Below are 26835 nucleotides of genomic sequence, written 5' to 3' on the forward strand. Positions count from 1 at the left end.
TACCCCTAAGGTATTGGTTGAATTCTCACTGGCTGAGATAGGTAAGGATAAGGGGTTCTGCTTACCAGACGCCACTAAACCATTGGCGGGTGTTGCAGTAGTCCTCGTTATTAAGACTAATTAAATGCTAATTATTTTGTAAAAAAGATCATTTATTATTTTCCAATATTTGTATATTTCAAAAGTCCGTTCTTCTAACGTATAATGTTATTTAACCTGACCTTTTGCTTTAAATTCTATAAAATCCCGAGAAATTAAATGAGAAATGCTTGTTTAACACGCTCCTTTCAATTAACAATTACGCTTCCTTAGAAAATATGTGTGAGTACCATTTACTTTTTAACTTATGGTTACGTAATAAAAGGTACCTTTGGAATACGAAAGTAGGACATAATCCCCCACCAGGGAAGAAATGGACTTAATCCCCTCACGCACGAAACAAAATCCCCCGGGCAATTTCTCTCCGAATAGATGTCGAGGACAAATTAAAGGAATAGCGAACTGATTTAAAAATTATCTCAAATATAAAAAAAACCTTACTTTTCTGAGAGTTTAAACTCAACTGGTTCCAAAAATATGCTTAATAAATATTTAAATATGAGGGGAAAACACAGAAAAAACACTTCGAAAAGTTGAAATTTGGGGCCAAAGGCAAATTTGCGGCGAAGATATTTTGGCGGGTTTTTCTCCTGGCTACGTCACTCACGGCATCTCGCGGAAAAGCCAAGCGCGAGCGACCGATATACTCCTGCCGCGCGAGTCTGAATAAAATAGGCTTAACGCGGTGCTGAGACACTAACAGGCGTCACGTGAGCGACATCAAGAGAGAAAATTTCTCCTTACTACGTCATCAAGCGAAACAAAATTTTAACTAGGCCTTTTCCAATCACAAAAATTTGATTGCAATTTTATAAATTTCTACGAAACCAAATACAAAAGTAAACATATCATAATAAACTAGATTTTTAGCCACATCGTTTGATGTACATCTAACGATGGGGGTATTAGTTTGGCTTGGTCTGAAGAAGAAGTATCGTTCGTCATTTTAAAGGGAGAGTGAAAAAGGGATTTTTGATTTTCAAAGGGTGGGGATTATGATTTGTCTATGAGAGTGCAATGCGAATGTACAACGCACTTGTTAATGAACGTGCTTAGAGTTAAAAGGGATAAATTGTGTTAAGGTGATATTTTTCATTAATTGGTGATTTTAAAGGGGAAAGGCTTATGATCTATCTCTAACAGTACAATGCGGATGCACTGAGAAAATATTAATGAACAAACAGTAATATCTGTAGTCTTTTATGAACGCACAAATTTTTCATATTGCCTTACCTAAAACGAAAAATATCATTCTCTCTTTAAAATTTCTTATACTTTAAGCCATGCCTTTTCTAAGAATCCGAACTTTCTATACAATGAAAAGTTCGGGGTTTACACAAAGAAAGAACTGAAGTTGGGTGTTGTACCGAATTCTTTCTCTTTCAATACGTTCTGGGCATATGTCCATGTTAGAAATTTATAAGATCCGATAAGTGTGCATCGGCATAAGTCTATGTTGTAAACAATATTGTAATATTACAATTAAAGCATAAGTAAATTTTTACGGGTAATAATTTTATATCTGTTTGGAGATGGACATTGAGGGGCTGTTCACTCTGATTTTATGCACGGTAAATCATTTAAGCATTGTAAAAGATAGCGCTATTCACTCATTAGGGTAAGGTATAGAGGGGTTATCCACTCATTAGGGTAGGGTTTAGAGGGGCTATTCACTCGTACGATGTGGCTACTATTACGAGCCCTTGGGTCGTCTTGTTCAAGGATTTTTTTTCGTATTTTAAGTTTGTGACGAAAATTATGGCACTAACTCTTTAAGAGGATTTTCTTAAATAAATATAATTGATATTAATTAATTTTCTCGTCATTAATTAACCATAATTCTAGTTAAATTGATTTAAGAAACGTTCTTCCTAAAGTAATTTGAATTCAATAGTATCCTTTTTAACAATCATTCGTTTAGGGTATAACGCGTTTGATTCTCAGTAAATGACAAGAAAACACGAAATTGCGTGAACCTTTGGTGAAAGCCCTTCCATTGCGAGGCAAGACGTCTGTCGTAATCCTAGCCGATCGCCGCGTTAGAAGCATATATTGTTTTCTGTGAACTGCGAACGCGGTCCGGACATTGCATATAAGTTTGCTCCGATTTGCGAACACGGTGACAGACACACGCACAGACAAGTCCAGTGTAATGCCTCTCCGTGACGTGATAGCTTTCTTATTGAATATATTCACACTTATATCTAATTAGTATCAGAAGGGTATAATAGAAGAAGAATTACCGTCTGTATCCTCTTTACACTCAAGTTCTGTAACATGATTCTTCCCAGGCTGACACTTTTTGTTTGCTCTCCAGCTTATCAAACTTCAGATGGGCATCACTCCGCGCTAGGGTGATTTCTGTAACTGCTTGGTACCAATCCTCAGCAATCAACCCACAAACCTCGTCTTGACCATGGAGAAAGGGGGGAGGAGTCGAAATCTTGAGCCGAACTCTGCCCCGACCCGCGAAACAATTTCCCACCAAAACGGGAGGATGGGGTGGGTTGAAATAGTAGGGGTCGCATCATCCACATCGTGGTAAACACACGTGACCTAGTCAGCTGGCGCCGTCTGTGGCACCATGGTGGCGAGTTTAATTTAATTGCCTTCTGCTACTTCGTGGCGTGTAGATTTCAACGGAGGAACGGAGGCAAGCTTTTTGTGAATTAGGTAATATTTCACGAATTAATTATTTGATTATGGGCATATACTGCGTGTATAAAAGCCAGAGTTATTATCTAAAACAATGGAAGCGTAGAAAAAAAAACAAAACCAGGCTGCCACTATATTTTGAATTTACTAAGTCGAGACATGGTCGAGAGAGGGCGTGATAAATGTAGCCAAAGAAGCATCATGGTGGTTTTACCACAGTATGCAAGAATCTTTCCCCATTCCATACCCCCACAGTTTTCTCCCACTTGGGGGTGAAACTTACTACGCATAGTGACCGAAAAACGCTACTCAATTCGACTCCTCCCCCCTTTCTCCATGTCTTGACGTTTGAAAAAAATCCACAAGCGCGGCTTGGCAAATAGTTAAGCACTTACAGAGTAATGATAAGGCAACTATTAATCGCGTATGTGATTTGGTTTAGTAACCTACTCCAAATGTTAAGGGAGGTTGGGAAGAATCATGCTGCAATTACGCAGCTTTGTGGTGGTATGCTTCACTTGAGAAGATGTATTATATGCTTCTTTAAATTTATTCATATATTTTATTTCATTTTTTTCACTAACAGCGTCAGCGGGTGAGTATTTACATTTATCGGGAGTAATATAATAACGTCAACTTCAACATGTGTGAAAGTCGGAAAGTTTGTGTTATTATTTTACTTTAGTCTTGCGTAATATATATTTGGCAATGGGGTAGGTTGTTCCGTAACCTTACCGACATTGAAGTTGATGACTGAGACCAAATTCTTTATTTATATTTCTCCAATTTTCCATAAAGTAATGAATATGGTAGATTTACAGAATATAGGGAAACAGCAAAAAGGGATGGGCTTCGCGAAGAGAATTTCATGAAGTAGAAGGCTTGTGGGTGAACAAAGCTGACTGGGCTAGCGGAGGCGTGACGTTTGGTAGGAGGGGTTTCTGCTGTACTGACGTGTCCCTTTACTGAATAACCTCTCTATTGCTACAGTTTCGGAGCCATTGCTATATCAGAAATTTTAATTTGTGTCGCTCTGATCTTCAGTCTTATAAATTTCTTGAAATTTAATTTTAAAAATTTTATGTTTTACACGCTCCTCTCAATTAAAAATTACGCTTCCACCAGAAATATACCGTGAGTACATGAGTTATTTCGTGTTTGTCAATCAGACTACTGCTTTGCTTTCCACATTTGAAAATTTATCGGGCCGGGTCGGGCTTTTCAAATTTTGGAAATCAATCGGCCTACCGGGCTTTTGTTCATTTTTCAAAATTCGGGCCGGGCCGAGCTTGATTCTCCTTTATTCTAAAATTCAAATGAAACATAATTTAAATGAATATAAGCTTCTAGAACAAATGGGACACTGTGCCGAACAATTATAAAAATAAATGAATAATACACGAAGCTAAAGATAATATGAAAGCAGTTCATTGGTGTTATGTAAAAAATTTAAAAATTCCAACTGCACTACATTTAACGGGCCCGGCCTGCTTAATTTATGCGATGTGACGGGCCGGGCGCTGAGAAAAAACTATGTACTCGGACCGGGGCCGCGGGTTTCGGACTTTTCCAAAATGCTAAATCTCGGGCCGGGCTTGGATCGGGCCTGAAAAATTCGGCCCGTGTAGGTCTCTGTTGTCAATATCCTTAAAGGAATATTTCAGGTAACATAACATTATACCTTAAAAGAACGGTCTTTATTTAAATATAATAGGAAAAATATTAAAAAAATAGCTCTTATGGCAAAATAATTAGCATTTTATTAGTTCTTAAAATGAGGACTACTACGCCGCCATTTGTTCAATGGCTTCTGCTAGCCAGAACCTCTTACTCCTAAGGAATTGGTTGAATTCTCACAGTGAGATAGATAGGGTAAGTGGTTCTTGCTACCAGACGCCACTATACCAATGGCGAGTGGCGCAGTAGTCCTCGTTATTAAGACTAATTAAGTGCTAATTATTTTGTAAAACAGATCATTGATTATTTTCTAATGTATATATTTGTCCATCTATATTTCAAAAGTCCGTTCTTCTAAGGTGTAATGTTATTTGACCTAACCTATTCCTTTCAATTTAATAAAATCCTGAGAAATTAAATGAGAAATGCTTGTTTAACACGCTCCTTTCAATTAACAATTACGGTTTCTTAGAAACAATGTGTGAGTACCATTTACTTTTTAACTTATGGTTACGTAATAAAAGGTGCCTTTGGAAAACCATTGGACAATTAACATGTATGGAGTCTAAAGAGCGCGTCATGTAAAAAACTAATTTCGAAGACTGAGGGGTTGTCAAGTGAAAATCTAGTTTCGAAAACTCTGACAGCCTGTCACGTGAAAAACTAGTTTTGAAGACTCTGACACCCATGAAATAATCCCCCTTTACATTTAGACCAATCTAGTTTTAATCTTTAAAGCTTACCACACAATTAACACTAAATCAGAGAGACGATACTGAACCCCCTCCCCCTAAAAAGGCCCATCAATTTGATCCTGGAATGATGGTCACCTATTGACCTATTGACCTATCCATCTATGCATAAATATGTGGAGACGATTTTAATATACAAAAAAAGCTAACTGTATCATTTATTTAAAATCGTGACGTCTTGATTTCATTAAAGGCGACAATTTTACATCCATAAACGTTGAAGAAATATGTGAGTTATCAGGTTTTAAATTAATGAAAAAACAAGTCGTTTACTCTTAGATACATTGAAGAGGCTTATGCCATAGATTAGTGGACAGGTGTTGTAATCAGTTCTCGTTAAATTTTATTTGGCTACTTCCGGCACTCTGTTTTTTTACCCATGCGGGTGAGAATACCCCCCTCGCACGAGTATTTTTATGGCTTTGAAGGTCTCTCTAGCATAGCTTTGGCAATGCATGGCAAGAGGAATACCGTGTGTTCTGGGGCTTTTCACCCCCATCATTCCGATTTCCATTTTTTAAACTAATCACTTATTTGGTGACTCCACCAGTACGAAATCTGGTTGAAGCCACAAAAAAAGGATAAATAGACTCCGCCTCCTCCTAAACACGCAATGGTGCCTTGGTTTAGCGTTGATGCGGTGGTTTAAGGATGGTGCTAGAGGATAGCATAAGTCTTTAGAAGGAAAGTCTGCTGCGAGTTCTATTGTTAATATTTATTAGTCTCGCTCACAACTGGAGGTATGGGGTCTAGTAATGAAATTTTTATCTCATGCTCGCTTTTTTAGCCCCTATTGATTCACTTTTTATTATCTTACATATCCCCCACGAGTGTCCTTCTTTCTGCTGGGGCAGCTTGTTGGTAAACACGTGGGTACCTTCGTTTAAATATCACTTTCCGCCTCCTTAGAGGATACACGGTAAAGCAGACGACAATTTTCAACCAATAATGATATGTCTTGTACAGAAGACCAGTCTGGGAAATAGCACACTTCCTCTGGTCCAAAACGGGTTTATTAATTGCTTGGACTTGTTTTTTAATTCAAGAAGTGGGGGTTACTGGTCCTCGGGACCAGTTTATTAATTGCGAATGTATTGGAAAACAAGGGCCGGAGATCAGTTTATTATTTCAGACACTAGGGGGTCACTGGTCCAAAGGACTAGTTTAAAAAATATCCTTATTTCTCAGACTGCAGAAGACAATCACCCAATGGGAAAAATATGAAAATGAATAGTAAAAATTTTGGCGAAATAATCCCTATGTATTGGTAAAGGCTAAAGTGTCCACTCCTCTATGCTCATTATCGACTTCATAATTAAAGGCAGTCTAAAATTCTACTCTACCTAAAAATAAACGACATTTATTTGGTCATGAATAAACTATAATTAGCATATACATAGAATTCAGACTTCGATGATTGAAACTATTTCCACCAGGAGACCAGGCTACTTGGCGGTCAAAGTGCAGTTCCAAGTGAACTCGCCTCCTTGTTAAAATAGTATCAATCCTCCTAGTCTGAAAACTGTGTATTTTATCTTTGCTATGCCGACGTCTTCGTCTAATTACATAACGTTTTCCCCTTTTTACACTAACTACATAAAACAGGCAAATATAGTAAGTGTTTTCGTGTAACAGATGTAAAATATAGCTCGAATGATAATATTAACTACAAGTATGTGCGTTTAATAATAATTATAATAAACTTGATATTTTAACATCTCGTCTAGGCATTTTCACACATGTTTCTTTAACTGCCATACTTATAGTTAATCGATTACTTAAAGGTAAATTTCAGATAACATAACGTTATGCCTCAAAAGAGAGACGAAACTCAACCAATGGCGACGCAGTAGTCCTTGTTTTTGGGATTAATTAACTGCTAATTATTTTGATATTTAATTTTTATTTTTCCTTTTGTATTTAAAAAAGGTCGTTCTTTTAAGATATAATGTTATGCTAGCCGTACTTTTCCTTTAAAAGTTTTAGCCTAATATGAACCCCTTTGCAAATTATTTTTAATCGGAGCCTCCGAGATGATCTAGGCCCGTGCGTGTAAATTTTTATGGGGGGAAATATCCAGTTTCATAGAGGAAATATTTTCACCCAATATGTGTACTAGATGGTGCTTTTATTACAGTTGCTAAGGGGGTCTTGCATAAAATGTCGTTGATATTTTATGGGCCGATTATAAAAATTTTATGAAAGAAACGGTTTCAACCTAAAATTAACGTAATTGTTTAAGGGGCTATTTACTTTTTATTGAGTCATTTGGTTAGATTGTGTGGACAACAAAATTAATTATAAAATTTTAAAATAGTTGTTTTTTTTTTAGTAAAACAGAACTTCTTGAAGTTGCTAATTCAGTTTTATTATACCATAAGAGGAATTTTTTAACCCCTTCGTAACCTTTCATTTTTTTAACGTTAGCTTTTTTATCCTTTACTTCTTGGCAATTTTGGAATGATTGTTTAATAAAGGTATTCGGAAATTTTCCAAAACCTTTTTTTACTACACGCGACCTCGGCTTCACCGTTCTACGCCTATGCCTTGAGCTAATATTGTAGCAGTCGACGGGTTCACGAGGCTGAACTTATTTTTATTTTACGATACTGAGAGCGTCCCAAGCGAGAAAACACGACGAACTAAAATAGTTAAAAAATATTGTCGCTTCGTGATATGCACGGCCTAGATCATCTTGGAGGCTCCGTTTTAATAAAAACAAACTATAAAAAATAAATATATGAATTTTTTTTTTCAATTCAGGAAATGAAAGTAAGCGAAGTTTACATTATTTTAAACTAAACATGGAAACAGAACTACTTATTTTTAACTAAACATATTCTTTTTGAAGCATGAAGTCCCTTTCAGACTACGTTAATTTCGTGTTGGTAGGGTAGGCTTGAATTAGAGAGGGGTGGACTGGAAATCTCCATACCTATAACGATGCCTCTGTACCCCACCTACGGAATGGCACCGTAGTCCTCCCAGCATCCACAGTGGCGTTTAGATAGGGTCGAAGAGTACGAAATCTTAAAGGAGGCCCCCTCTTTCTTAACAATAGAAGTTAGTTCTACAGGTTTACAGTGCACCCCTTTTGATCAGGGCTGCTCCCTAGCTGATAGGGAGCGCAGCAGAAAATGTAATATTGTAACAAACGAAATATAGGCACGTACAGTACATGAAGTAATACAGGGTGGAAGAAATCAGACCAACAGCTACCTTTGTTGACGGCCCCCAATATTGCTATCGGGTGACGTCACTATACTACAGAGTAGACCTCGTATACAGGGTGTAAATAAATACGTAGCATTGTAAGCAAAAGAGATGGTTTAATATGGAACATGTCTGAAGGCTACCAGCCTCGGAACTACGTGACTTCATGACTTAACCCCAAGCAACCTTATTTAACAACGTTAATACTACGATATTCCCTTAACATAACCCCATAGGAAGACATCCAGTGGGGTAAGGGCAGGAGACCTTGCTGACCACGGAATTGGTCCACCTCTACCTATCTAACAGTTATGTAAAAGTTCTTGCAGCCATTAACGAACACTGACCGCTCAATGTGGTGGCAAAGCTCACGAATTACTGCTAATGGTAATGCGTCTATCGCTTCACTAAACTCGTGACGCAGGACGTCCAAGTACGTTCCACCAGTAATGTTCTCATCGAAGAAGAAGGATCCGTTAAGTCGGTACCCATGAATGCCAAGTCACACATTTACCTTCCATCGCAGTTGATGGTAATGGTGTCGTAACCAATAGGCTTTTTGATGGGACCAGTAATGCATGATAAGACGGTTAACCGTACCATCCCTGTGAAATGTAGCCTCGTCGCCTTTGCCGGAATAGTGGATCGGCTGCAATTAATAGTTCACGCATGGTATGACAAATGTAATGCCGTCTTATTAAATCGTCCTCTTTTGAGGCTTAATGGCGGTGGATATGATAGGGTAGGAAATGGTGTCGATGTAATATGGCAAGAATATCTGTATGGCTTAGTCCAACCGATCTACCACTGTTACGAGGATTTTTGTCAAAACGTGCTAGAATATTCTCTTCTCTGTCTTCATTACCGATTACACGGATCTCCTACGTTCAGTGTAACATTGCTGTAAAACGCATACCAGTAGATAAGACATCAGTACGAGGTTTCTTTAGAAAGGAGTACTGTAGATCAGAGTTACACAGGCAATTCTGACCTACAGTTCTCCACGGATTATTTTAAAGATCCCACGAATGGGATCCTTATCTACGGTAGGCCAAAACGCGGGCTATGTCTATGCCCATGGCCCGTAGTTTAGCCTACTGTACTGTAGATAAGGAGACCTACACACATTCTGTAATCACAAGCGCGCGAGTTACGATGCCGCTAGTTTCTTGTTAGTGTTGTTCATTCTGTCACGTAGAAGAATGCCAGCCTATTCTAACAGCGATAAACTGGACATGATGTTTATCTTGGGTGAATGTCGCGGTAATGTGCAACAAGCGGCAGCATTGTATGCCGAACGCTTCCCAGACCGCCAACATCCGGTTCGTAGCACCTTCGTTACCATTAGAGACAATCTTCGTGATTTTGGTACTTTCGTCGTGCACGACCGTGCACGTAGACGAGACCGTATAGTCGGTGATGAAGGTAGGGAGGTGGACATCCTAGCACGGTTTGAAAGTAATCCTCACACAAGTAGTAGAGCGGTCGCACAAGAGGTCGGACTGAGCCATTTCACCGTTCTTGCTATTTTACATCGTCACCACTACCGGCCATATCATATCCACCTCCATCAAGCCTTAACGGACGATGATTACTTAAGACGGCAAGATTTGTGTCTCACCATGCGTGAATTAATTCAAGCCGATCCGTTATTCTTGCGTAAGGTCCTTTTCTCCGAAGAGGCGACATTTCATAGGAATGGTACGGTTAACCGGCATAACGTCCATTACTGGACCCAACAAAATCCCCACTGGTTACGACAACATTACCATCAAATTCGATGGAAAGTAAATGTTTGGGTGGGTATTATTGGCACTAGAATTATCGGTCCGTTCTTTTTCGATGAGAACATCACCGGAAACACGTACTTGGACTTCCTGCGTCTTGAATTTAGTGAAGCGATTGACGAGTTACCATTAGCAGTGCTTCGAGACCTGTGGTTTCTGCAGGACGGAGCACCAGCAGATTGGACGGTTCAAGTTCGTCAATGGCTAGATGAACACTTTCGCAATCGTTGGATCGGCAGAGGCGGACCAATTCCGTGGCCGGCAAGGTCTCCTGACCTTACTCCACTTGATTTTTTCCTATGGGGTTATGTCAAGGGCGAGGTGTACAGCACCGAACCGTTAAATGTAGACGATTTGAAGAACCGGATTCGAGCGGCAATTAACAGCATCACACCACAAATGCTGGAAAATGTGTTGCAGGACCTGGACAGCCGCCTTGAAGAGTGCCTTCACCACGATGGAAGATACATTGAACATCTACGCTGATATGTTTGCAAAACAGATTGTACTGTACGTTTCAGTGTGCGGCCTAAGTTCATAGGCTAAAGTGTAGGGCTATGACAATTCAATGTGTGTAGCATTCAGACATACTCCCCATTATCACGTTTGTACTGTCTTACTTTTAATAAAATGATGTGAATCCCAAGGCGTTGTTATTTACACCCTGTTTGATGTGAATCCCAAGGCGTTGTTATTTACACCCTGTTTAATAGGTCTAAATGTAGTATATTCACGGTATCTTTCGGCAGTTTTGGGGGTCGTCCACAAAGGTAGCTGTTGGTCTGATTTCTTCCACCCTGTATAATGGAATTTGACACTATGTATATGAAATTAAATTACACACACTTGAAACTATATACAAATGAAATTAAAGACTTTGAAACGAAATGCAATTAAATGAAATGAAATGAAATTATCCACACTCGAAACTATGGCGTTACGCGGCAACACTTGTCGTCAACCGATGGGTAGGGGCGTGCGTGAGGTAAACTGGAAGAGTTTCTGCGCCGCAGGTCGCCTATCATCATTTCCACTGCATCTTACCTCACTGCTCCCTAGCGTCATTTCCCCGTTCGGACGTGAGAGCCGACGGCTTAAAACTAAAATAGCCGAAACCAAAGGGACAAGAACAGGGCCGGAAATAAGAAAGGACATGTGTCCATTGATCCACCTTTGACTGGGAAATTAATAGAACTTTATTTTTGCGCACACCAGTGGACACTGGAGCGCGCAAAAATAGTGTCCCATCTTCATAGTCAAGCTATAAACATTGGAACAGTTTATTGGTCAACTGTCTAGTGACCGCCTTAGTTTTTTAAAAAAATATGGGACATTTTAACATTTTATTGAACAATGTCCAGTGTCCTGTACTTATTTCCAGCCCTGGACAAGAATCCTAAAACTTTTCATATATCGTTTGCTAAAGCGTAGCTTACTTGATCACGCTTCAGTTAGACATAACATCAACACTTGCACCCGACGAAACTAAACAATTTTCAACCTTAACCATTGAATTTTTAACGTTACATAGTCGTTGTCACGTGTCAACAGTCTAATCAATTTTTCCTTTTCTCGCCAACTACATCGAACAGATGGCTCATGTAAGTATTTGCAACTGAATTAATATATACATAGTTTACACGCAAGGAGGATTCATACTATTTGCACAAGGAGACCAGGCAACTTAGAGTGTAAAATAGCAGACAATTTTACGCTCTAAGTCGCTTGGTGTCCTTGTGTTAATGATAGGAATCTTCCATGACTGTAAACTATGTATAGCTCTAATAATAATAATATTAATAATAAGAGGTACTGTCATAAGTTCATAAGGTATGCTCCATAAGTTTGTCACTGATTACTGATAGCTTGTCTTGAAGTGACGTAGGTGAAACGTCATAGATTCTCCTAAATCTGGTGAGGCGCTGTCAAAGGCTTAGTACAGACTAAATAAGAAAAGGGACTGCAAAATCGAGTGTAGTCAATTCTTGCTTGTCATTCTCGAACTAGCTCTTAAAACGAAGTATATACAGTGCCATACTTGTGGAATATATCTTGTTAACTTATGCTACTATAATTATTATGATATCTCGAAATGATCTGAATAAGAAACACCAAAGTTGATCTGAAAAGTATTTCCCAAACAGAATTTATTCAATTCGATCCCTCTGTCTTTTTAAAATAAAAGATATGCCAGGTATTAACATAAGTTCATAAGATATCTCCCATAAGTATGACCCTATATTTCATAATGCTAGAGACTTACTAAAAGCACAATTTATGGAACATGACTTTTAAACTTATGGGTTTAGGGTGCTTAAATATATAAGCGCAATATGACCCCCTTCCTATTTCAAATACTCTCAAATGAAACCCGAAACTATTAAACATCTAATGCATACATACACTTTGTTACACGCGCATTTCGATTCAGTTACAAGTAAGTGAAGTTTACATTATTTTTAGACTAAACATAAATTCCGTAAATGAAACTAGGTAATTTTATACACCTTGTTTCAAAACTCATGTGTAGTATAGTACCCCAATGTTAATTATTTTTATCAGAAGGGGATAATACTTGTTATTAAGTTATATACATTATTAAAAAATAGTGAAAAGCTATTTCCTAATAGTCTATGTTCCCACTAACCCAATCCATTTAAATGTTGTAATTTCGTATTTGAAACGCTAATTTCAATTAACAATTACTCTGCTTCAGGAAGCTACAGTAAGTAGAGCCATTTCTTGTTTATCAACGCACATAACTTTTTGAGTTCAATTTCAGTTAAAAATTGAAAAATGTTGTATTTTTATTTTAAACGCTCGTTTCATTTAACAATTACGTTTCCTCAGAAAAGCTATGTGAGTATCATCTACGTTTTTAACTTATGGTTACGTAATTAAAAGTGCTATTGTAATACCATTGGACAAAACATGATTGGTAGCGCTGGTATATTGTATTTGTGTGTTTGTGAGTTAACCCAGGGTCATGCCCGAGTACACGAAAAAGGAGCAGCATGGATAATAACCGATTAAGGCAAGATCCACTACCACCTTGGAGCTCGTAATGTGAAAAGAACTTTGCGAAATGAAGTACATTAGCCCTATGATAATAGTTAACCCCATGTTAAGAAAAGATCATCTTCGGGCTCTTCGAAGTATTGGGAAAGATACAATATTGGCATTCAATTTCAGGCGGAAAGAGCACTATGTATAAACGCAGGGTTGCTGTTATTTATTTATAGTTGTCGTTGAAAAAATGAAAACCTTTCCTGACTCTTCAGAGTATATCTAGTTGTAATTGTAATAGGTTTTTAGCTTCGAGTGTGAAAGACATGCTGGCTTTTACGATTATGATCTGTGAGTGTGTGTGTTTGTGGTTTTCACGTGGAGTCTGGATAGACGAAAAGACCCTTTAGATAGGCGTGGTAAGAACTTAGCGTACCCCAACCGTTGGGCCATCTAGAAAATTACCTTAGCTAGTTAGAATACATGAATACTGTACTACATTAGCACATACGAAACTAACACGCTCTCCTCACTCCCAACCACGTCCAGCTAATACGGATTTTTTTTTACGTGACTTGATGCTATCAGCGATAGATTTAATTTTAGAAGAACGAATGGAGAACAGAGTAATCTGGGCGAACGTCAAAGTCCCGGACCCCCTTCCACGGGAAGGAGGGGTATGAAAGAAAAGGCGGGTCATAGCGACAGAGGTAAAAAGGAATTACGTAATTTTCGCCGTCTCCGTCAGCAACGTCATCAAAACTTAGTTTAAGTGAGCCAATAAGATAATTTTAACTTTTCGTTATGTGTTGGAGGGAGGGGCTCTTTACTGGGCTATGAGTCGGACTGAAGTAAATACTAACCGTTCTCCGTTCCTACTTCTAAAATTATATCTATCCCTGGTGCTATAAAAAAATAAAAATAACTATATCTTTTATTTATACGCTTGACGTTTTCTGATCTAAATTAAAGGTGCTCTCGTGTCAAAAGCAAAATGCTTTCAAATGGATGAAGAGGCCGGGTTATTATGTGAGTTATCAGATTTTAAACAAATAAAACTCAAGCTGGTCTAAATGCTTTCTTAAAAAAAGAAGATAGATTGAAAGAAAGAAATGCTTTACTAGAAACAAGAATAAATATATTTAATAAGGAATCACTGTGCCACCATATCTCCCATGTTATTTTCAATGCGGGATTTAAGGGGCCGGGCCCTATCCCCGTCACTCCTTATAATTCTTATGGCGTCTTTCTAACTGTCGTTTCATTGGTGGGTAGCAGCGCGAGTTCCTAGGCTGGCAAGGCGCAAGGTGCAATGCGCACCGAGGTAGATTATTAGCCAGGTAAAATTAGTCATACATAATGATTAGTTTAGCTCTTCCCACAAAATCCACCAAGATACGTTGAGTGACAATGGCTATACCAGAATTCCATTAAATTATCCAAGGAAGTAAACAATTACAATAGCTGGTATAGCGTATGTCTCTACTGGGGTAAGAACTCCTTCTAACTCCATGGATACGGGGTAAAATTTTTCCCCCTTTCCTAACACTGTTAGAAATCTCGAGCTTCTTTCTAGGAAGTCTTTCTTGACGTGAGCGGGGCGTGACTTCTTCAGCCCATGAACGCTGGATCTCTAAAGGGTAGATTGTTTGCTTTATAAAAAAAATAAAAAAATAAGAAAAAACGACCACGGTCGTTAAATATTTTCTTTTTTCAACAGGTTTATGAAGAGCCATAAAAACTGAATGACCTTGGCTGTTCCAAAATTCACAACCCCCAGCCCTTCTCCTGATTCTATGCTAAAGAGGGTTCGGTTTTACAGTGGAAGGAGGGTTTTTTCGGTTCCTTTAGAGATACAGTGTTCATATTCAGGCAATCGTATGATGAACATCTACGATGTGGGTCTTAGTTTGACCTGGCCTGTTGGTGGTGGTGGTGGGGGCGTCGTGAAAGAGAACTGCCTTCGACAGTATAAAATTTTTCGGTCGTCATTGAAGGGAGAGTGAATGGGAGAGAATTGGGGTGAGGTGATATATTTCGTTCGTGTATTTTAAAAGGAAGGGAATTATAATTGTTAGTTTAAGCATTGGATTTATTTGTACTAGCAAAGTTAAACATTGAGAATTGTGTTTTACGTTTGCTCGATATATATAAAGCGAGAGAGAGGACTATGGTATTGCCTTAATTTAAATGGAAGGTTTAATACTCGATCCCTTTAAAATTCCGGTCACCCGTGGACAATAGACCTAAAAATAAAATAAACAAGCTGGCCATATATATACGCCCGTTAAGGGGCAAATTGAAAATGAAGCAAGCGCCATCTAGTGAACAGAAATACAAACTCAAAGGTGACATTTTTTCATTGGCTGAAAACATTCTGACACTAAAATTCTGCCTCTGCGCATTTCTAAGCGAACCAATAAGATCACCCCTCATTCGTGAAAGCCCGGTTTAGAAACTCGTATGGCCGTTGTAAATTTTGAATGAATTTATTTTTAGGTGTATAAGGGTTTCACGCCATCAATCATCCCGATCCCCGATTTCAAAATTCAAAGAAATCGAGGGGGATTTTTAAGAAGCAAATCAAGTAAATACCGACGTTATATGTAGAATGGTGTTTATTATTAGAATTTACGTGTATTTCTCCTCAAATCGAGAAGAATTTTAAAAGAAAGTCCGAGCGGGCAAGAATTCTAGAAGCGCGCTTTAGAAATCCTTTTAGTTTCTTCTTAGCTACAAGGTATCGATGGGATTAATAGTTTTACCTGAGCAGTAGTCGTAGTAGTAGTAGTATTAGTAATTTAGTAACGGGCGTTGGCGATATTTGATTCTCTTTGCCAAGCAGCCATTGAAAAATTATTCCCTCTGACCGGTATATTAGGGACCGTCCATAAACTACGTCACACTCTTATGGGGGGAGGGGGTTTCTAAATTTGTGACGGTCCGTGACAAGGGGGAGGGAGGGGTTCTTAGATGCGTGACGTCACATTTAGCATTGATTTTGTTACGAAGTCAGCAAGAGGCCGATTGGCTCTCTTATGTTATAGAAGAAGAAAGACATCATTCCATAGTCAACGTTACAATAATTTACCAAATTGTTATTCCATCATCACTTAAATAGTAGAAAATTTAAGCAATTATCTACTATTTACACCTTTATATAGCCAATTTAAATAGCGCATTTAAAATAAACAGCGTAAACTCTCTTATGTCTCTGTTTATTCGCCCCTATTATTTGTGAGGATGAATCAAATCCCCCTGCCGATTGAAATGGTTTCGATTCTTTGGCAAATTTTCTAATTCTCAAGCTCGATTAGTCTGTTTTCCGTGACAGTGTCGAAACCTAAAATTGTGCCCCTTTAATTAAGCTTTATGGAACTTTTTCGAAGCTTATAAAAGGCGCATCCAGACATTAAAATTCTAAAGGTCAATCAGAAAAAGCTTAAAAGGGAAGAGAACTTGAATTTTCAGCCGAGCAAAATATTTCTGAGAGGGCGGATATCACTCAAGAAATTAATCAAATTAAATTTGTAAAGTAAGACAAAACATAGTGCGGAGGGGGGGGGGGTTAAAGAAATGTGACGTGGTTTTTAGGGGAGGGGTCTGAGAAAAGCGTGACGAAGCGTGATCTGGGGGGACGGGGGGTAAGAAAATGCATTTTTTCGCGTGACGTAGTTTATAGACGGTCCCTTTATTGTAGTAGGGATAGCGAGAGTACGTAAACGATGTGGCTTAATTATGGGCTACACCATCTTGTTTCTCTCTCAATAAGGCAAATTTTGGCGTACGAGTCGCACCTAAACCGGAGATCTGAGAAAAATTATCGCGAGGTGGCGAATGTGTCTCCCTTCTTCAGTATTGCTACACAAGAGAGGGGAGTCCCAAACCCCGCTTTTGGTTACTTCCTAGGATAATTTAATGGACTTCTGGCTATACTCAATGACGCCTATTAGCTGTATATTTTCCTGCTAAAAAACTAAATGAGGAATAAATAGCTATGCTTAAGAAGTCAACTCTTTCAGTTTCGATAATAGTAGCTATGCTAAAAGTTAAACTAGGAAAAAGGAGTATATCCTTTCACACTAAAATCATATCTTCTTTATATTTTTTTTACGCTTCGACAATGTCTTTGTCTAATTACATTTTCACACAAACTATATAAAACAGGTCTCGCGAGTAAGTAATTTATTTTAAAATGAATTTTCTTTAAATGATAACTGCACTTAAAAGTATTTTTTACTTAAAAGTTAATTTTAAGTAAAGTATACTTTTTAAAGGGAGAATAAAATGGTCCGACAACCAATTTTAATCGATTTGTATTGAAAAAATAACATCAAATCAAATCATTATGCAGGTAACGATAGTTTATGGCAAGACATATCAAATTAGAGATACTTTGGAAAACGAGACAAATTTTTTGGTTCATAAAAACGAAATCAGTGAAAAATGAAGCAAGACGGAGTGGAAAAGATGATGGGTGTGTACCTCGCGTACGCCCTTACCCGTCGGTAGACTGTTGTTCATGAAAACTAGCTTCTATTTTTAGGATTCCACACTTAACGATCCTACCTAAACGATGAGGATGTTGTCACTGATTAATGAGAGCTAGTCATGAAGGGACGTAGGTGAAACGTCATATATTCTCGTAAAGCGACGCCTGGTGAGGCGATGTTAAACGCTTAGTACAGAATAAATAGGAAGATGGACTGCAAAACCGAGGGTAGTCAATTCTCGCTTGTCATTCTCAAACTTGCTCTCAGTAAGTCTCTAGCATTACGTAGTATAGGCAGTGTCATTATTATAGAACATACCTTTTGAACTTAGGGTATTATCAATATAAATCGATTAAAAATGGTTGTCTGACTATTCCATAAGTCAGTAGCAAATTATTTCAAATAAAAACTGAAACTTTAAACATCTAATTTTTTTTCCCTGTTACATGCTACTTTCGATTCAGTTTATGGTAAGTAAAGTTTACATTGTTCAAAGCTTCTAATGGAACAAATTACTCGTGCCCACTGGTTAAAGGCGGGGTGGTGGAAGGGAAAGCGTCTGTGCCCAGGAAGATGCTCGAGGGGCCAGTCACGCATCATTTTAACGCGAGAGCTCTATTCCTATACGCGCAAAATGGCGGGATTTATTTTCACATATTGCAACAAAAAAGTTTCTAATTTAAAAATATCATTAATATACAACTTGAATTTGAGTAATTGTCCAACCCCTCAAACATGTCATAATAAACACGGATTTCACCCCTTATTTCAACACACACAGACATAAGATGCAAAGGCGAATATCATCAATATCACTCTTTCGTTCTTGAAAGGCAGATGAAAAAATTACGTTTCGTTTTATATATATGAAATCAGGAATGAATGGAACCCCCCTCCATACATTCCTGATGAAATATTGTTATAAGAAAAACCCAAAGGGATCATTTACACATTTCCCATAAATTTGGCTTTCAGAAGAAATAAATTACGAATAAATAATTAAATATTTGTCGATTTTTTAAATTATATTTAAGATAAAAGCTTAAAATTTAAATTAAAAAATGTGTTCCGCGGGTAAAACATTTCTACAGGGGCCCATGGCCTCCTAAAATATCCTGCAACAGTCTAATATTCCCGACTCTTGGGGGCTCACAGAAATTAAGCTATTATTTAAAGGTGGGGGGAAAGACATTGAAAGTATCGCATCATTCCGTCCAATAGCCCTTTCCCAATGTGTATCGAAGGTTTTCATATGGCAATTTTAAAGACACGGCTAGAACGATTTGTCGAGGAAAACAGTATTATGGGGGAGCTGCAGAACGGGTTCAGGAGGGATAGGAGAGGGTCGGATAGTTTATTTGTTGTTTCTCAGTTGATGGACATTGCGCGCATTGAGCAACGCCCAGTGTTTTTCGCGTTTCTGGACTTACGTAAGGACTACGACAGTGTCTGCCGTCCGAGATTGTGGGCGACCCTGGGGTACTTGGGCATTCCTGTTAATTACGTAAATCTCTTGGCTAGACTTTATGACGAGGTAAAATATCGCTTCTGGTTTGGAGGGGATGTGACGGATTTTATGCCTAGCGGGGTGGGTTTGAAGCAGGGGTGTCCTTTGTCTCCACTTTTATTTGCGTTATACCTGGAACCCTTAGATAGGGCCCTCAGTAAATGCAATTATGGGTTCCCTCTTCGTTATCCTGGCTGACGATATTTTTGCTGTTGCTGAGTCAAGGGTCTATCTACAAGCCGTTCTGGATATCTGTGGGTCGTACACGATCGAGTATGCACAGACAAATGTATCGACTTCGCGAAAAATTCACCAACACCTGGCGGGACGGACCCCATTTTTTTTGCAGGGTGGTGGGGTTTTGGCGGAAGTTTTAGAGGTGACATACCTAGGTGTGAAATTTAACAGTGGACGCCACTCCATGGAGAGTCAGGAGATCCGAGATTAGTTTGGCGGCGAAGGCAAACCGTTTGGCTGGCGCTATTAAGCACAAAGCGTTTCAATCTTACAACAAATATAGCGTCATGAGAACTCCATGGAAGGCGGTAGCTCGGATACTTGTCGGCGATTAGATAGGGTCCAGTTTTCCGTTGGGAAAGCTGCGTTGGGTGGAAATTTCATGACGGCCTATGCAGCCGTCAAGGGTGAAATGGCGTGGTTCGAGTTTGAGGAGAGGGAAACCAAGAGTAAGCTGCGGTATCTGGGGAGGCTGTGGTTTATGGCGGAGGCTCGCGTAGCACATTGGGTGTATCGCTATGTTCGCACAATGAGCCGTAACACTTCATGGCTAAAGAGATTATAATACCAACACGAACGTTATGGCGCCGGCTTATCGCGCAGCTCTATTGCATCAATGCATGAATGGTATCTGGAAATAGATAGAGCGGTAGTAGCTGCTTCCTAGGCACGATGGCGGTTGGAGCTAGCTCGCCATCCGAGCTTGACCCTTTACGCCTTGAAGGAAAACCCGGGCCTAGAGTCGTTCTACGACAATTCCCTCGCGAGTGGATATTTCTTCCTAGGTAGGACGGGGGCCTTGCCAACAAGCGAACGCTTGTCTGACATTTTAGGGAACGTGGTAACTAGTTGCCCTCTCTGTGGCGCTGTCAAAGAGGACATAGCGCATGTTATCTTGGAATGTCCATCCCTGGAGTTGGCGAGGGTGCCGTTTAGGACCTTTGGGTTGCCCGCGATTGAGGATACTCTGGCGCTTGGAGAGGGGCTAAACGTAGAATTGGTAGGGACAACGAAAGCGATTCTCCAAAAATGGGCAAATTTGCGCCATCTATGCCAACCTTATCCTGTTCTGCAATCCGTAGATGTACATAGTCAATTGCTTATATATATAACTGTAAATATTATAGTGATTTCTGTATTGTATTTTGCATACTATTGTTCCGGACCTGTGAACACCAAGAGTGTTCCTCCCTGATTTAAAAGGGATTGTTTTTCAAAAAGGTCAATAAACCATTCATTCATTCATAGAAAATACATACTATTATGCAAAATATTACTTTCTGCTGCGCAACCCCACTTTTAGCGAGGCACCCTGATTCAAAAGGGTAAACCATTGTACGTCAATCAATTTAAACCTGTAAATCCGGGGTTTTATACGCCTATAAGGTGGCGTCCCTGGCCTACCTATTATTATTTCTTCGCATTAAATAATTTTGCGTAAAACAATTTTAACTTAGTGTGATTAATTATTATCCGTCAACTTTCGCTTATTTAAGATTAAGCGAAGGGGTTTGCCATGTCATGTCGTGAAAACGTTAACGATTGTAGGCTAACAATGTATATTATGTCATAAGTAAGCATTGATACACGTTTATGCCTGACCCATACTGGTACCTCCAATTCGCCGCTTGCGCCTCGCAGTAAGGAGGTCCAGAGTTTGAGCCCGGAATGTGTTAGGTGAAAAACCTGTGAACAAGCCACTCTTTGTAGAGTTGTTAAAGGAGCTCTCCTCCTCCTTTCCATCAACAACAGTAATAGTTTAGGGTGCTGACAGTTAACTGTGGGGAAAGGGATCCACCCATAAAAAAGCCACTGCCTTAGACATCCTTTCAATTATAAGTGAAAACGTTAAGTAATATGTCATTGTTTGATAATTTTCTGATTTAACTTTCAGCTAGCACCTTTTACGATCTTGGTGGAGGTGAGTTGGATTAAAAAAAAATTACCAATAAGCATTAGGGAGCGTTTAAGTTTCCAACATCCGTAAAACACTCCAATTTAAAGAAAATGTTTAGGTAACATAACATTATACCTTAAAAAAACGGCCTTTTTCTAAATATAACAGGAAAACTAAATGATCTCTTATTACAAAATAATTCGAATTTAATTAGTCTTAACTACTGCACTGCCAATGCTTTAGTGGCGTCTAGGTAGAACCATGTCCTTATCTTTTACCTCTCTCAGCCTTTGAAGATTCAACCAATAACATGGGGGTAAGAGGTTAGGTTTAGCAGACGCCACTAATCCAATGCCAGCACAGTAGGCCTTGTTTTTAACTAAATGCTAATTATACTGAAATAAGAGATTAAAAAAGGCTGTTTTTTTAAGGTATAGTTAACTGAACTTTTCTTTGGACAATAATCTATGACCTACGTCAATTCACTACAAGCTCTCAGAAAACTTATGGAACATATATCTTATGAACTTACGATCTAATTATTAAAGAAATATCAAGAGATGTATTATATATTTCTGTTAATATGTACTTATATAAAACTTGTAAATTTTTCCAATAACAGTGTTATATGGTAAGTATTTACATTTAGCATTAGTAATACAATAACGTAATAATAATGCCATAATAGCGTGATTAATAAATTACTTGAGTTTGAATTTTAATTATTTGATGTTTTACATACTCCTTTCATTTAAAACTTTCTCTACCACCAGAAGAAATCCGTAAGTAGAGTCATTTCGTATTTCTCAATGTCATTAAATTCTGACGTCCCATTTCAATTAAATCTTGAGAAATTAAATGTGAAATTCTGGTTTAACACGCTTAACTTTCAAATAACAATTACGCTTTCTTAGAAGAAACGTGTGAGTAGTATTTACTGTGTTTTTAGCTAAAGGTGACACACTATAGGCAGTCAAAACGAATAGTCGGTAACCCCACTAGTTCAGTTTCTGGGGGTCTGAGTCACATGCCCTCGGATAGCTCCCTGAAATGATTAAATCCATTAATATATCGAAATGTGTGGAAACTGAATTTTAAAATGCCAAAAAACTAACATTAATCTTAAATTTTATCGTTTTGATTTAATTATAGGCAAAAATGCTACATCCGAAATGGTTATAACAATATGTGAGTTATTAGGTTTTAAATAAGTAAAAGCAAGTTGACTTGATGTTAGGTAAAACCAGGGATAGATTTTTATTTTTAAGAAGGAATGGACAACGTTTGGCCTTTACTTCAGTCCGACTCATAGCCAAGTATAGAGCCCCTTCCTTCAACACGTAGCCAATTCATTAAATTATCTTATTGGCTCACTAAAACTACGTATTGGTGACGTTGCTGACAAGAAGGGCCAAAAATACGTTATTCCTGTTTACCTCTGTCGCTATGACTACGACCCCTCTTGCGTTGTACAGATAAGCGTCTTCACAGGGATTCAAAATGGCGCCGTCTAAAAGCGAGGGAATTCGGGAATTGTTTTCAATAGCAATTAAGAAGGTAGTTAGTTAATTTGGTGCCGGTGTTTAGGATTTGATTTCATCTGTAAGGGTGGAAAGTGATCGCTAATTCTTTCTAAAGCCAATTATGTCTACCATACTCATGATTTTGTAAGCGAATTTGGTGAAGTTAACCAAGGCTTAGTGAATGGCCAGGAGTTTTGTGAGCTTAGTGTTTGGTTAAAACAGATGACGGGAATTGTCAAATTTGTTGTGGTTTTACGAAAACGGAAATAGGATCTAAAGCGCCTTCCAAGTTTCTAACATACATTAAAAGTCCACATACGAAGTACATTTCTGCTAAATGTGCGGGAGTTTTCAACTTGACAGACGAAGGGGCAGACGACGTTTATTTGACCAGGATATACATTCAACACCATAATGAAAATAAGACCCGCCTCTTCTTTCATACCCCTCCGTCACGGGTAAGGGGGTCGTGGACTTGGACGCGCACCCGAATAACCCTGTTACCCATTCCTTCTTAAAAAATAAATCTATCCCTGGCAGGGTTGGCAAAAATCCGGATAATTTGAATAAAATCCAGACCAGTGGTTTTTATTGGATTAAACCGGATTTTATTGGATTTATCCTTATTTTTTAAAAAAATGAGTCATTTTAGGTTTTTTGGAGGCAAAGTACTTCTGTTTAGCTCTTATATAAGTTTTGGGGCACTCCCCGACCCGACCCCTAGCCTCGGTTCCAATATAAAATCGTTTAACTGCTAAAATGTTTTCCTGAAATCTATTTCTTTCCTAAGTGCACGAACCTAACACTAGCGCGTCTCCAGTGGATCCCTTACAAAGGGACTTTCCTTCTTAACTCCGATTTTGGCTTGGCAAAGGCTAGTGGGCGGGATTTATACATGCACGTATAAATCCCGCCCACAAATGCCTCTAGCTTTCCCAAGCCAAAACTGGAGTTCGTAAGGAAAGTCAACCTGTAGGGGATCCACTGGAACCACGCTATGCTTTAAGTTCGAGTGATACTGGTAAAATATTTTAAGCTGAAACTGGACAGTAACCGGTAACATAACTATTAGTTTTATCATTTATAATAAATAATCTTTAGTTATCGCTTCATATATTTTTGCCTTAATTGTTTCTGGTTGTATTTTAATTATTTTTATGGCACAAATTTGATTTTTCCCCATTCATAATTAAGCCGGATATTTTAGGTGGATCTTTTTAAGTGGATTAATCCGGATTAAACCAGGTGGTTTAAACCGGACTGGATAGGTAGTTGCCAACCCTGATCCCTGGTAAAACTCAGTATCGGGATATACAAGGGGGGTTCTGGGGGGGGGGGTTGATCTTGCGCACTCTCTGTATCCAAAACCTCTAGAGCGCATGCGCCGAAAAGCGAGATGGAAGGCAGAGATTTAACCCCGTGCCTTTTTTCTAAGTTTAGTAAGTTTCAACGAAGAGTCTTATACTACACCCATCGTCCTCATAATTAAAGGGAGTGTAAAATTCCACTGTCCCTAAAAATAAACGACATAGAGCATTCCATTATTACCAAGGGATGAGAACTTTACAGGGCGCAGGGGTTCGTCAAGGTTTCAAGAAGCACCGCTAGAGAGAGTCAGGGCGAGTTGGCTAGCATCAGGCTGTAAGCGTCGCTGCTTCTTGGCGAGTTGGAGATACCCCTCCGCCCCTGCTCCTTTTATTTCTCTACAAGTAATTAAAGGAGTGATCTCTTATTCTAATTAGTGGTTTACTTTACGTGTAATGGTGTAATTTATTTCTCAATTATCGTTATACATTTGATATGTGTAGATAGTACTCAGTCTTTACGCTTATCGATGGCAAAAAGCCATCTACGAACTTTGATTAGTATATTTTAACTATGCTTTGACCACGTCTTTGTCTAATCACATTATTTTTTTCTTCATTTCACACTAACTACATAAAACAGGCAAAACTAGTAAGTGTTTTTCTTGTAATAGGTGTAATCATAAGTTCATAAGATATGTTCCATATGTTTGTGATTACTGAGAGCCTGTAATGAAGTGACGTAGGTCATAGATTCTGGTGAGGCGTTGTCAAAGGCTTAGTTCGTGTGCCTCTAAATAGGAAGATGGACTGCGAAACCGCGTGTAGTCAATTTTCGCGTCGTTCTCGAACTACCTCTCAGTAAGTCTCTAGCATTACAAAGTATAGTTAGTGTCATCCTTATGGAACATTTCTTATTCTACAGGGCCGGTAGACCCTTGTAGATGTGACTTTAAAATTCTGATGTAAAATATAATAACTACAAGTATGTGCGTACTGGATATTTTAAGTCATCTTTACACATGTTTCTTTAACTGCTATACCATAAGTTTTCAATTTATGTTCCATAAGTGTGACAATTAAACCGTTTCCCATCCCAATCACACAATGACAAAATATTTTGAGGGTTATTATAAGTGTTTGGTTTTTCTTTCTTTGGGCCAATTAGAGACGAGTGCCGGAAAGTAGTTCGTAGGTGTTCCCTAATCTCTCTAGATGTAAACTAACGGCTGCCATCGATTGAGCGAGCGAGCTAAACACTACAATTCTTAAGCGGCAAACGCGTTGCAAAATTAGTTTTAGTACGCGAATATTTGATATGAGAGAATCAAATTCAACCCAGTGTAATTTAGGAAAAAGAATAGTTGTTAAAATGAAAGAGAAAGCGAGTCAAACTAACAAAGTTTTGACGGGAACGCTATTCTCTGATTATGAAGTTGAGCAAAGGCTTAAGTATCGCCACCGCCAGAACTTATTGAAGATAGTGTAAAATAATTTAAGGATACTGTTATTATCAATCAAATTATTGAACCTTTCATGGTATTAATCTGAGCTAATCTTGGACTAAAATTATAAGCAAACCAAGACCAAACTCGGAAAGACTCCGAGTCCGAGCATGGTCTGAGGCAGCGAGGCTCCGATGTAACTATCGATCCTACCACGCATTGATACATTTCCGCGAGCTTCAGAGAGTGCCCTCTAAGAGGTTTATTTCAAAATTTGTGACGTCATGCAAACAAGATGCCCAAGACACTAAGACTGGATATCAGTAAAAACTTTACCCGATTGTCACACTTATGGAACATATATTATAAACTTATAGCCATACTAATAGTTGCTTAATTATTTAAAACTATTGGCCTAATATGAACGCTATTTGATTATTATTTCAAATGAAAACTGAAACTAATAAATAATGTATGAATTTTTCTTTCAATTCAGGAAGTAAAGGTAAGCGAAGTTGGCATTTTTTTAAGTTAAGTATAAATTATTTAATAGACTACTGGCGGTAGAGAGGGGCGTAGACTGGGTATCCCTCCATTTGGGCGCGCTCGTGTAAGAGCAGATATTTTACGCGCCCAATAGGGGGATGACACTCAGCTAAGAGATAGAACTGTATGACGTTCGCATACGTAGTACTGCCATTACTCTATACATGGGAACATAACTACCTATTTTTATACATCATAAGCTTTTTCAAGTAGGCTATAAACTCTCATTCAGACTACTTTAATTTTGTTTCGGTTTCGTCGGTACGCTCCTTTCCTCGTTCAAACGTGAGAGCAGACGACTTAAAATAGAATCGCATATATGGTGATTTTTTTAAACTAAAGCTTTTTAGTACTAAAATTTGACGAAGCCGAAATGACAAATACAGCCAAGAATCCTAATACATTTCATATATCGTCTGCTAAAGCGTATAGCTCTCTTTTTCACGCCTCAGTGAGACATGATCGAGAAAACTATGGCCAAGAAGGGGTATCTAGTTTACAAGGGAGAAGGTGTAAGATGCCTAAGTATTCGCACGCCATGGTCCTTTAAATGTCCCCCTTTCAAAATACAAGGGGGACGTTAAAGGAGGCCGGGCTATTACGCCCAGAGGCCTGCACGGGCCGAGCTTTTCAGACCCGACCCGAGCCCGACCCGGGATTTAGCATTTTGAATAAGTCCGAAACCCGGCCCGAG

General features: G+C 38.6%; 2 protein-coding genes and 1 long non-coding RNA gene across 3 annotated transcripts in view; 2 read left to right on the top strand and 1 right to left on the bottom strand.

Moving 5' to 3' along the window:
- The window catches only part of LOC149682651 (uncharacterized), a 271813-nt gene that overhangs the window by 39307 nt on the left and 205671 nt on the right, over positions 1-26835 (top strand). The gene's annotated exons all lie outside the window — the stretch shown is intronic.
- On the top strand, positions 8251-11050 carry LOC149682657 (uncharacterized). Its single transcript, XM_089834308.1, has 2 exons — positions 8251-8352; positions 9510-11050. The coding sequence occupies exon 2, from the start codon at positions 9599-9601 to the stop codon at positions 10667-10669; it is 1071 nt and encodes a 356-aa protein (XP_089690434.1). The 5' UTR covers positions 8251-8352; positions 9510-9598; the 3' UTR covers positions 10670-11050.
- On the bottom strand, positions 21771-23377 carry LOC149682658 (uncharacterized). Its single transcript, XR_016365507.1, has 3 exons — positions 22439-23377; positions 22262-22368; positions 21771-22168 (listed from the first exon to the last, which is right to left on the bottom strand). It is a non-coding gene; the product is annotated as an uncharacterized LOC149682658 (long non-coding RNA).

The sequence above is a fragment of the Phalangium opilio genome, unplaced genomic scaffold (assembly GCF_054372755.1).
Source record: "Phalangium opilio isolate 3A_F unplaced genomic scaffold, DU_Popi_V2 ptg000038l_1, whole genome shotgun sequence".
In the NCBI taxonomy this organism is placed as follows: domain Eukaryota; kingdom Metazoa; phylum Arthropoda; class Arachnida; order Opiliones; family Phalangiidae; genus Phalangium; species Phalangium opilio.

Coding starts and splice junctions, on each gene's coding strand:
- LOC149682657 (XM_089834308.1), top strand. CDS start 9,599: ATGCCAGCCTATTCTAACAGCGATAAACTGGACATGATGTTTATCTTG.